The 12,579-nt window shown below is 40.8% G+C and overlaps 1 protein-coding gene across 1 annotated transcript in view; it reads left to right on the top strand.

Annotated features, from left to right (window-relative positions):
- LOC122542645 overlaps positions 1-12,579 on the top strand; it is a 47,147-nt gene that overhangs the window by 12,289 nt on the left and 22,279 nt on the right. Inside the window, exon 3 of the mRNA XM_043680641.1 lies at positions 3,663-3,845. Coding sequence (XP_043536576.1) covers positions 3,663-3,845 — 183 coding nt within the window. The remainder of the gene's footprint in view (positions 1-3,662; positions 3,846-12,579) is intronic.

Below are 12,579 nucleotides of genomic sequence, written 5' to 3' on the forward strand. Positions count from 1 at the left end.
TCCTCGCCCTCCATGGGCACTTCCCGGAGTGGATTCATTCTTGCAATCGAGACAGGGTTTTGTCTGTGACCCTTTTCGGCTTGAGATCTGGTCTGTACCCCTGAGGTAGTTTGTGATTCCTCCCCATTTTCTTCCCCTTCCCCTGAATCGTCGTCACCCGAAGGAACATTTTGTGGGGCAGACGGGGTCACGTAGGGCGGCGATAAGTGATCTAAAGGGTCCCATTCTTTCTGCCCTTTCGAGTCTTTATTAGTTACCTGCATTTGGCAAGATATCGTAACCGGCAGCCAACAAAGGGCATAATCACTTTCTTCCAGATTAACATCAGGTTTTGAATTGACATATAAAAATTATTGAGAAGCGATTTTCGTTTCTAACATATACCAATTTAAAGCTTTTTCCCTCCACTCCAGTCTCAGTTAATATTCTTCCTGCAAACCAAAAAAACATCTTATTTCGCAGGATGTGGAAGACCAGACTGACTGTCCACTTTTTCATTGTCGTGAGAAGGGGTATGTGCATTTTCTCCTGGGGACATTCAGGATTTTAATACAACTTCAAGATATTGTAATAAATCCAGTGTGGGGAGGGCAATGTAACCAGATTTCCTTCCTGTAATTACAATGTAAGGTTGTTGGACATTCAAAGATAACTTTAACATGATTTAGGTCTGAGTGCACCAAGTAGCCAGTATTGTGAAGTTTGGCACTTTTATTGTAGTTTGGGAGGCAGGACATTAGAATTTGGCATTTGTAAAATTGTAAAAAGCTGGGGGGGGGGGGGGAAAGAATTACATAGAACGATAGTGCTTTTTCTGTGATTAGAGATTTAAAATGGATGTCTAAGAGCAGCAGCTAGAAAGTTTGCAAGTACACTACAGCACCCAAACTGAAAACTTGTATCGAAAGGCTGTACAGTTAGCAGGCCAAGTAGTACTTTTTAATCAAGACAACAGGTTTTTGAATTTAGCCAAGCAATTCAAACCAGACACTTAGATACCAAAAACCTATTAAATTCAAATCTGATGGTTTTGACAACATGGGACCAATCCTATTGTATGAAATGTTGAGACGTCATCATGGGTATAACAGAAGGGGGCAAGCTGCCATCCCCCAGAGCTAACGGCTCTCAGTTCTCGAGAGAGAATTGTTGGCTCTCACAGCCTCATCCATGTCTTAGAGAAAGCACCATCTAAATAAGAACAATACGAATGAAGGAAAAGGCATTCCTCATGGAACAAATGACGGAGAAGGCATTCCTGACAGAAGAATCGACAGAGAAATTAGATTAGATTACATTACAGTGTGGAAACAGGCCCTTTGGCCCAACAAGTCCACACCGACCCGCCGAAGCGCAACCCACCCATTCCCCTACATTTACCCCTTCACCTAACACTACGGGCAATTTAGCACGGCCAATTCACCTGACCTGCACATCTTTGGACTGTGGGAGGAAACCGGAGCACCCGGAGGAAACCCACGCAGAAACGGGGAGAATGTGCAAACTCCACACAGTCAGTCGCCTGAGGCGGGAATTGAACCCGGGTCTCTGGCGCTGTGAGGCAGCAGTGCTAACCACTGTGCCACCGTGCCGCCCGAAGGGCAGAACATTCCGGAAGACATGTAGTCTGGTTGTAATTTCAAGAGACTAAATTCTATTTTATTATATGAATGGGACTTGTATTTATTGGAACAGCATACCATTAGAATCTTGTTTTATTCAGGAATAGTTGGTAGTTAGAAGGGATTTATTTGGTTTGTTAATAGTTTAGTTAAGTTATTCACTGTTAGAATTAGATAAACAAATTGTTACTTGTTGATTTTAAAGTGATGTTGGGGATTTATTTTATTTCACCACTAGAAGTTGTTGAAAAGCTGGTTACACCACTCTTCACACTGCTTTTACAGATAATAAGATGAGGCTCTCCTCTTTGGGTGTTTCAGTTTTAGTTCTTAGAGGGGATCAACCTCCGTTTTATAACACCAGCAGCATTCATACCACATAAGTGTCAGACAATGATCATCTCCAACATGAGAAAGTCTAATCTTCTCTTCAAGTTTGGCTGTGTTAATGATAGGGTTAGAGCTATTCCAAGAAAGGTCGCTGTCTATCCCAATGATACTCTTCCAGAAGCAGTGTAAATGACAAACACCATCCAGAATGTAGTCATTAAACAGCTGCTTTCATCTAGCTTCACTTCCCTGGAGTCAAAGAATGTGGTGCTGGAAAAAGCACAGCCAGTCACGCAGCATCTGAGGAGCAGGCGAGTCGACATTTCGAGAGGGGAAATGGGAAAACTGGTGAAATCCACATTGATCCCGTGTGGTTGGCAGTTCTCAAGGCAGAAGATGAGACATTCTTCCTCCAGGCGTCAGGTGGTTAGGGTTTGGTGGTGGAGGAGGCCTCGGACTTGCATGTCCTTGGCAGAGTGGTAGGGGAGTTGAAGTGTTCGACCGCAGGGTTGTGGGGTTGTTTAGTGTCCCAGAGATATTCGCTGAAATGTTCCGCAAGTTGGTGTCCTGTCTCCCCAATGTAGAGGAGACCATATCAAGAGCAATGGACACAGTAGATGACATGTGTGAAAGTGCAGGAAAATCTCTGCCATATATGGAAGGATCCTTTGGGGTCTTGGACAAAGGTGAGGGGTGGTATGGCGTAGGGTCTACCAGTTCATCTTACTTCCCACCTATCTGCTCTACCTTCCTCTCCGACCTATCACATTTACTCCTACCTTCATCTACCCATCACATTTCCAACTACCTCCCCCTAGCCCCACACCCTCCCATTTATCTCTCAGCCCCTTTGAGCCACCCCCACTTTCCTGGTGGAGGGTTTACACTCAAAACATCGATTCTCCTGCTCCTCAGATGTGCCTGACCTGCTGTGATTTTCCAGCACCACACTCTCAACTCTGATCTCCAGCATCTGCAGTCCTCACTTTCTCCTTCACTTGCCTGGAACCATCCTTCATGTTGAGCGGAATAAAAAGCTTTCTCTTGGCAAGTTGTGGCAAAATTTCTCAAATGGTCGGCAGGGAGGCAATTCCAGGATTTTGACCCAGTGACACAAAAGGAACAGTAATATATTTCCAAGTCAGGATAATTAGAGGCTTGGAGGGGAACTTTCAGGTGGTGTGTTCCATGTGTCTGCTCATGCCACCCCCCCCCTCCCTTGTCCTTCAAGGAGGGTGTAGAGATCATGGGGTTTGGAGGTGCTCCTGAAGGACCCTTGGTGATTTTCTGCAATTCATCTTGTAGATGGTACATAGTGCTATTGCTAACTGTCAGTGATGGAGGGAGTGAATATTAAAGGTGGTGGATGGAATGCCAATCAAGTGGGCTGCTTTGTCCTGGATGGTATCAATGTTGGAGCACTCATCCATTTTGGGCAATCATCAGTCAATATCCCCACTTCTAACATTTGGATGGAAAGTAATTGAAGAAGTAGCAGAAGATGATATGCATAGATTAGTATTACACTTCTGCTAGGCACTGTGTAACCACATTTACAAAAGCTCTGTATTCAAGATGGTGCCTCCTTCAGAAAATTAAATAGAATCTGAAAGTTAACAGAGAACAAAAACATAAATCATTGAGTACCAAAGTTGACAGGACAAATAACCTTGTCTCATTCCATTCTTTCATATGTCATTCTCACATTAGGTCCTTTTACAATGAAGGAAGTGTTGCGACATTTCAACTTGCCTGTCACAATCTCATCAACGGACAATCTGACCTATAAAGAAATGAACAATCCCAAGTCAAAGGATCACGAATTGCGACAGCTCAGCGTGAAGCAGATATACGAACAGAAATTCTTGTTGGGTCATAACATCATTAACAATGGCAAGTACATAATTTATTGCAACATTTATTGTTGTTATATATCCTTTTTTGATCCTTTAATTTTTATTCCTGTTTGCAAGGTTTGTGAAGGTTTGCAGCTCACGCTGAGGTTTAGGGTGTAGGTTTGCTCACTGAGCTGTAGGTTTGATATCCAGACGTTTCATTATCTGGATAGATAACATCATCAGTGGCGACCTCCAAGTGAAGCGAAGCTGTTGCCTCCTGCTTTCTATTTATTTTCAAAGTTTGTGAGAAGATTTGTAGCTCGGGGGCTCGTTGTTGTAGTTCTGTTCGCCGAGCTGGGAATTTGTGTTGCAGACGTTTCGTCCCCTGTCTCGGTGTCATCCTCAGTGCTGGGGAGCCTCCTGTGAAGCTTCTGTGGTGCTTCGTCTGGCATTTGCAGTGGTTTGTTTCTATTTATATGTTTGTCCTGGATGGGGTTCCTGGGGTTTGTGGTGATGTCATTTCCTGTTCGTTTTCTGATGGTATCTAGATCTATGTGTTTGTTTGTTTATGGCGTTGTGGTTGGAGTGCCAGGCCTCTAGGAATTCTCTGGTGTGTCTTTGCTTAGCCTGTCCCAGGATAGATGTGTTGTCCCAGTCGAAATGGTGGTTTTTTTCCTCCGTGTGTAGGGCTACGAGGGGAGAGGGGGTCATGTCTTTTTGTGGCTAGTTGGTATTCGTGTATCCTGATGGCTAACTTTCTTCCTGTTTGTCCTACGTAGTGTTTGTGGCAGTCCTTGCATGGAATTTTGTAGACAACGTTGGTTTTGTCAATGGGTTGTACTGGGTCTTTTGTTTTTGTTTGAGAGTGTTGGTGGGTTTGTGTGCTACTAGGATTCCGAGGGATCTTAGTAGTCTGGCTGTCATTTCTGAAACTTCTTTGATGTACGGTAAGGTGGTTAGGGTTTCTGGCTGTGTTTGGTCTGCTTGTCGTGGTTTGTTCTTGAGGAATCTGCGGACTGTATTTTTTGAGTATCTGTTCTTCTTGAATACGTTGTATAGGTGGTTCTCCTCTGTTTTCCGAAGTTCGTCTGTGCTGCAGTGTGAAAACCTCAAAAAAGACAAAAACATTGTTATATTACTTGCAGACAAAGGTCGGCTCACAGTCATCCTGAACAGAAGGGACTATAGAGAAAGCCAATGCACTACTCGCAGACACCAACACCTACCAACAGGTGGTGCTAGACCCGACCCCACAACTAGGAAACAAAATTACATATCTCCAAAGAAAATTACACAATTCCGGACAATTAAACAAGACGGAATTCCAAAAAATGAAACCAGACGGGATCAATACCCCACGATTCTATGGAATACAAAAAATCCATAAACCAGGAGCCCCCCTCAGACCCATAGTCTCACTACCCGGAACACCAACTTACAGACTGGCCAAAGAACTACATGCAAGACTGAAATACCTAGTAGAAGAGCCACAGCACTCCATCCACTCCACCCAGGAATTCCTAAAAATCATCAAAAACACCAAAATAGAGGAAGACAAAACAATGATCTCATTTGACGTAACAGCACTGTTCACCTCCATCAACATCGACCTGGCAAAGGAAACACCTACCACACTTTTAGAAGAGACCATCACACACACCCCAACCACCATCAATCACATTACCAATGAAGACATCCTGAAGCTAGTGGACCTGTGCCTCACAACCCACTTCACCTTCAACAACATAATCTACAAACAAACCAACGTCACACCCATGGGATCTCCGCTATCAGGATTCATAGCAGAAGTGATAATGCAAAGACTAGAACAAACAGCCCTACCAACCAGCAAACCAAAAATCTGGGTCCGCTACACCTTTGTCAACACAAAACGAAACAAGATAGGAGAGACATTTAACATCATCAACAACACCCTCACAGGCATAAAGTTCACCAAGGAGAAAGAAACCAACAACAAACTCGCATTCCTGGATGTCACAGTCGAAAGAACGGACAACGGAGAACTACAAACCTGCGTATACAGAAAACATGACAAACACTGACCAAATACTTAACTACACCAGCAACCATCCCAACACACATAAACAAAGCTGTATCAGAACACTATTCCAACGAGCCACCACACACTGCAGCACAGACGAACTTGGGAAAACAGAGGAGAACCACCTATACAACGTATTCAAGAAGAACGGATTCTCAAAAAATACAGTCCGCATATTCCTCAAGAACAAACCACAACAAGCAGACCAAACACAGCCAGAAAACCTAACCACCTTACCATACATCAAAGAAGTTTCAGAAATGACAGCCAGACTACTAAGACCCCTCGGAATCCTAGTAGCACACAAACCCACCAACACTCTCAAACAAAAACTAACAGATCCAGTACAACCCATGGACAAAACCAACGTTGTCTACAAAATTCTATGCCACAAACACTATGTAGGACAAACAGGAACAAAGTTAGCCACTAGGGTACATGAACACCAGCTAGCCACAAAAAGACACGACCCTCTCTCCCTCGTAGCCCTACACACGGAGCGAAAAAAAACACCATTTCGACTGGGACAACACATCTATCCTGGGACAGGCTAAGCAAAGACATGCCAGAGAATTCCTAGAGGCCTGGCACTCCAACCACAACGCCATAAACAAACACATAGACCTAGATACCATCTATCAACCCCTCAGAAAATGAACAGGAAAAATGACATTACCACAAACCCCAGGAACCCCATCCAGGACAAACATATAATTAGAAAGCAGAAGACAACAGCTTCGCTTCACTTGGACGTCGCCACTGATGATGTTACCTAGCCAGGTAATGAAACATCTGGATATCAAACCTACAGCTCAGCGAACAAACCTACACCCTTTTATTCCTGTTTCCTGCATTGTGTGTGTTCCTTTTAGTTCTTAGGATAATAGAGAATTCAAGATACTGCGTACTGAGTGGGACAGATCCATTTTTAAAAATTCATGTTTCAGGTCACACATCAAAACACTGGAATAAATAAAGTATCAAAACATATTTTCTCCTCTCCAAACTTTTAAAACAATGTTCAAATCAGTTTATTGCATTTAACTTCTCTTCTGACTGTGTTTGCATTTCTAGGGAATATGACTGTTGAGAGAGAACCAGGTTAATGTTTCAAGTCGGTATGACTCCCCCTCAGAGCAGGGCTTGCACAGTGGTCCAGTGGTTAATGCTGTTGCCTCACAGTACCAGGGATCCAGGTTCAATTTCACTGTCAGACAACTGTCTGTGTGGAGTTTGCATGTTCTCCTTATGTCTGGGTGCTCTGCTTTCCTCCCACAGTCCAAAGATGTGCAGGTCGGTTGGATTGGCCATGCTAAATTGTCAATCGTGTCCAGGGCTGTGGAGTCTATGGGGGACTAGACACGGGAAATATAGGGTCGCAGAGATAGTGCCAAGGGATGGGTCTGGGTGGGATGTTCTCAGAGGGTCTGTACAGATTCAACGAGCTGATTGGCCTGTTTCCATGCTATAGGATTCTTTAAAAAACACTCACAACAGGTCCTGATCTGAAGAACATTCCACAATAGGTTCTGAAAAAGTCATACTGGACTCAAAACATTAACTCTGTTTCTCTCCCAGAAGGTGTTGCCAGTCCTGCTGAGTTTTTCGAGCACATCATGCTTGTTTCAGTCTTCAGCCCGTTCTATATCTCTGGAGGCATTATTTCAGTAGAAGTGCTGGGGAGAAAATCATACCTGATTTTCCACAGGATAATTGTGCTGGGATAATGTAACCTACCTGCGGGTTCATAACCGCAGCACAGATGGGATATTTAACCTGAGACGATCTAAATGACTAACCCTGAGACAGTCCAAAATACATAACTTGAGACAGTCTAAAATACAAAACCTGAGACAGTCTAAAATACATAACTTGAGACAGTCGAACATATAAAACTTGAGACAGTCGAACATACAAAACTTGAGATAGTCTAAAGTAAAAATCCTGAGACAGTCTAAATGACAAAACCTAAGACAGTCTAAAATACATAACTTGAGACAGTCGAACATACAACACTTGAGACAGTCTAAATTACAAAACCTAAGACAGTCCAAATTATATAACCTGAGACAGTCTAAAATACAAACCCTGTTACAGTCTAAATTACAAAACCTGAGATACTCCAAATGACAAAATCTGACACACTCTAAAATACACAACCTGAGACAGACTAAAATACAAAACCTGTGACAACCTAAATGACAAAACACGAGACAGACTAAAATACAAACCCTGAGACAGACTAAAATATAAAACCTGAGACAGTCTAAATGACTAAACCTGAGACAGTCAAATGACAAACCCTGAGACAGTCTAAAATACATAATTTGTGACAGTCTGAATGACAAAACCTGAGACAGTCCAAATGACAAAACCTGACAGTCTAAAATACAAAACCTGAGACAGTCTAAAGTACAAAGCCTGAGACAGTCTAAAATACATAACTTGAGACAGTCTAAAATATAAGACCTGAGACAGTCCAATTGACAAAACCTGACACACTCTAAAATACAAAACTTGAGACAGTGGAAATGACAAACCCTGAGACAGACTAAAATAAAAAACCTGAGACAGTCTAAGTGACTAAACCTGAGACAGTCAAATCACAAACCCTGAGACAGTCTAAAATACATAACTTGTGACAGTCTGAATGACAAAACCTGAAACAGTCTAAATGACAAAACGTGAGACGGACTATATGACAAAACCTGAGACAGTCTAAATTACATACCCTGAGATAGTCCAAAATATATATGATCTGAGACAGTATAATATACAAACACTGTTACAATATAAATTACATAACCTGAGACTGTACAAATGACAAAACCTGAGTCAGTCCAAATTACAAAACCTGAGACAGACTAAATAACAAAACCTGAGACAGACTAAATGACAAAACCTTAGACAGACTAAATGACTAAACCTGAGACAGTCTCAAGTACAAACCCTGAGACAGTCTAAAATACAAACCCTGTGACAGTCTAAATGACTGAACCTGAGACAGTCTAAATGACTAAGTCTGAGACAGTCTAAATGACAAAAGCTGAGACAGTCTAAAATACAAAACCTGAGACAGTCTAAATGACAAAACCTGAGACAGTCCAAAATATATAACCTGAGACAGTCTAAAATATATAACCTGAGACAGTCTAAAATATATAACCTGAGACAGTATAATATACAAACACTGTTACAATATAAATTACATAACCTGAGACTGTACAAATGACAAAACCTGAGTCAGTCCAAATTACAAATCCTGAGACAGACTAAATAACAAAACCTGAGACAGGCTAAATGACAAAACCTGAGTCAGACTAAATGACTAAACCTGAGACAGTCAAAAATACAAACCCTGAGACAGTCTAAATGACTGAACCTGAGACAGTCTAAATGACTAAGCCTGAGACAGTCTAAATGACTAAATCTGACACACACTAAAATACAAACCCTGAGACAGTCCAAATGACAAAACCTGAGACAGTCCAAATGACAAAACCTGACACACACTAAAATACAAAACCTGAGACAGTCTAAATAACAAAACCTGAGACATTACAAAATATATAACCTGAGACAGTCTAAAATACAAACCGTGTTAGTCTAAATTACAAAACCTGAGACAGTCCAAATGACAAAACCTGAGACAGTCTAAAATACATAATTTGTGACAGTCTGAATGAAAATACGTGAGACGGAGTATATGACAAAACCTAAGACAGTCTAAATGACAAAACCCGAGACAGTCTAAAATACGAAACCTGAGACAGTCTGAATGACAAAACCTGAGACAGTCTAAAATACGAAACCTGAGACACTCTGAATGACAAAACCTGAGTCAGACGAAATGACTAAACCTGAGACAGTCTAAAATACAAAACCTGAAACAGTCTAAAATACAAAACCTGAGACAGTCTAAATGACAAAACGTGTGACAGTCTAAAATACAAAACCTGAGACAGTACAAATTTTATAACCTGAGACAGTCTAAAATACAAACCCTGGGACAGTCTAAATTACATAACCTGAGACAGTCCAAATGACAAAACCTGAGACAGTCTAAAATACATAATTTGTGACAGTCTGAATGACAATACGTGAGACGGAGTATATGACAAAACCTAAGACAGTCTAAATGACACAACCCGAGACAGTCTAAATTACAAAACCTGAGACTGTCTAAATGACAAAACCTGACACACTCTAAAATACAAAACCTGAGACAGTCCAAATGCCAAAACCTGACACAATCTAAAATACAATACCTCAGACAGTCTAAATGAGAAACCCTAAGACAGACTAAATGACTAAACCTGAGACAGTTTAAAATACAAAACCTGAGAAAGTCTGAATGACAAAACCTGAGACAGTACAAATTATATAACCTGAGACAGTCTAAAATACAAACCCTGGGACAGTCTAAATTACATAACCTGAGACAGTCCAAATGACAAAGCCTGAGACAGACTAAATGACAAAACCTGAGACAGTCTAAAGTACAAACCCTGTTAAAGTCTAAAATACATAACTTGAGACAGTTTAAAATACAAGACCTGAGACAGTCTAAAATACAAAACTTGAGACAGTCTAAATGACAAAACCTGCGACAGTCTAAAATACAAGACCTGCGACTGTCTATAATAGAAAACCTGAGACAGTCTAAATGACAAAACCTGAGACAGTCTAAAATACAAAACCTAAGACAGACGAAATGACAAAACCTAAGACAGTCCAAATTATATAACCTGAGACAGTCTAAAATACAAACCCTGTTACAGTCTAAATGACAAAACCTGAGACAAACCCTGTTACAGTCTAAATGACAAAACCTGAGACAGACTAAATGACAAAACCTAAGACAGTCTAAATGACAAAACCTGAGACAGTCTAAATTACAAAACCTGAGACAGTCTAAATGACAAATCCTGAGACAGTCCAAATTATATAACCTGAGACAGTCTAAAATACAAAGGCTGTTACAGTCTAAATTACATAACCTGAGACAGTCCAAATGACAAAACCTGACACACTCTAAAATACAAAACCTGAGACAGTCTAAATGACATAACCTGAGATAGTCTAAAATACAAACCCGGTTACAGACTAAATTACATAACCTGAGACAGTACAAATGACAAAATCTGAGAATGTCGAAATTACGTAACGTAAGACAGGACAAATGACAAAACCAGAGAAAGTCTAAATTACATAACCTGAGACAGTACAAATTATATAACCTTGACAGTCGAAAATACAAACCCTGTTACAATATAAATTACATAAAGTACAAAACCTGAGACAGTCTAAAATACGTAACTTGAGACAGTCTAAAATACAAAACCTGAGACAGTCTAAAGTACAAAACCTGAGAGACAGTTGAAAAATACGCGGTAGACCATTTAGTACAGAGATGAGGAGAAATGTCTTCACCCAGAGAATGATAGCTGTGTGGAATGCACTGCCCCAGAAAGCAGTGGAGGCCCAGTCTCTGGACTCATTTCCGAAAGAGTTGGATAGAGTTCTCAAGGATAGTGGAATCAAGGGTTATGGAGATAAGGCAGGAACAGGATACTGAATAAGGATGATCAGCCATGATCATATTGAATGGTGGTGCAGGTTGGAAGGTCAGAATGGCCTACTCCTGGACCTATTGTCTATTGTCTATTGTCTGAGATAGTCTAAATGACAAAACCAGACACACTCTAAAATAAAAAACCTGAGACAGTCTAAATGACTAAACCTGAGACAGTCTAAAATACAAGACCTGAGACTGTCTAAAATACAAACCTGAGACAGTCTAAATGACAAAACCTGAGACAGTCTAAATGACAAAACCTAAGACAGTCCAAATTATGTAACCTGAGGCAGTCTAAAATACAAACCCTGTTACAGTCTAAAATACAAAACCTGAGACAGTGTAAAATACATAACTTGAGACAGTCTAAAATACAAGACCTGAGACAGTCTAAAATACAAAACCTGTTACAGTCTAAATGACAAAACCTGAGACAGACTAAATGACAAAACGTAAGACAGTCTAAATGACAAAACCTGAGGCAGTCTAAAATACAAACCCTGTTACAGTCTAAAATACAAAACCTGAGACAGTGTAAAATACATAACTTGAGACAGTCTAAAATATAAGACCTGAGACAGTCTAAAATACAAAACCTGTGACAGTCTAAATGCCAAAACCAGAGACAGTCCAAATTATATAACCTGAGACAGTGTAAAATACAAACCCTGTTACAGTCTAAATTACAAAACCTGAAACAGTCTAAAATACAAAACCTGAGACAGTCTAAATGACAAAACGTGTGACAGTCTAAAATACAAAACCTGAGACAGACTTAAATACATAACTTGAGACAGTCTATAATACAAAACCTGACAGACACCTTAAAAATACGGGGTAGACCATTTAGGACAGAGATGAGGAGAAACGTCTTCATCCAGAGAGTGATGGCTGTGTGGAATGCACTGCCTCAGAGAGCAGTGTAGGCCAAGTCTCTGGATTCATTGAAGAAAGAGTTGGATAGAGTTCTCAAGGATAGTGGAATCAAGAGTTATGGAGATAAGGCAGAACAGGATACAGATTAAGGATTATCAGCCATGATCATATTGAATGGTGGTGCAGGTTGGAAGGTCAGAATGGCCTACTCCTGCACATATTGTCTATTGTCTATTTTCCATTGTCTATTGTCTGAGACAGTCTAAATGACAA

The sequence above is a fragment of the Chiloscyllium plagiosum genome, chromosome 40 (genome assembly GCF_004010195.1).
Source record: "Chiloscyllium plagiosum isolate BGI_BamShark_2017 chromosome 40, ASM401019v2, whole genome shotgun sequence".
Lineage (NCBI taxonomy): Eukaryota > Metazoa > Chordata > Chondrichthyes > Orectolobiformes > Hemiscylliidae > Chiloscyllium > Chiloscyllium plagiosum.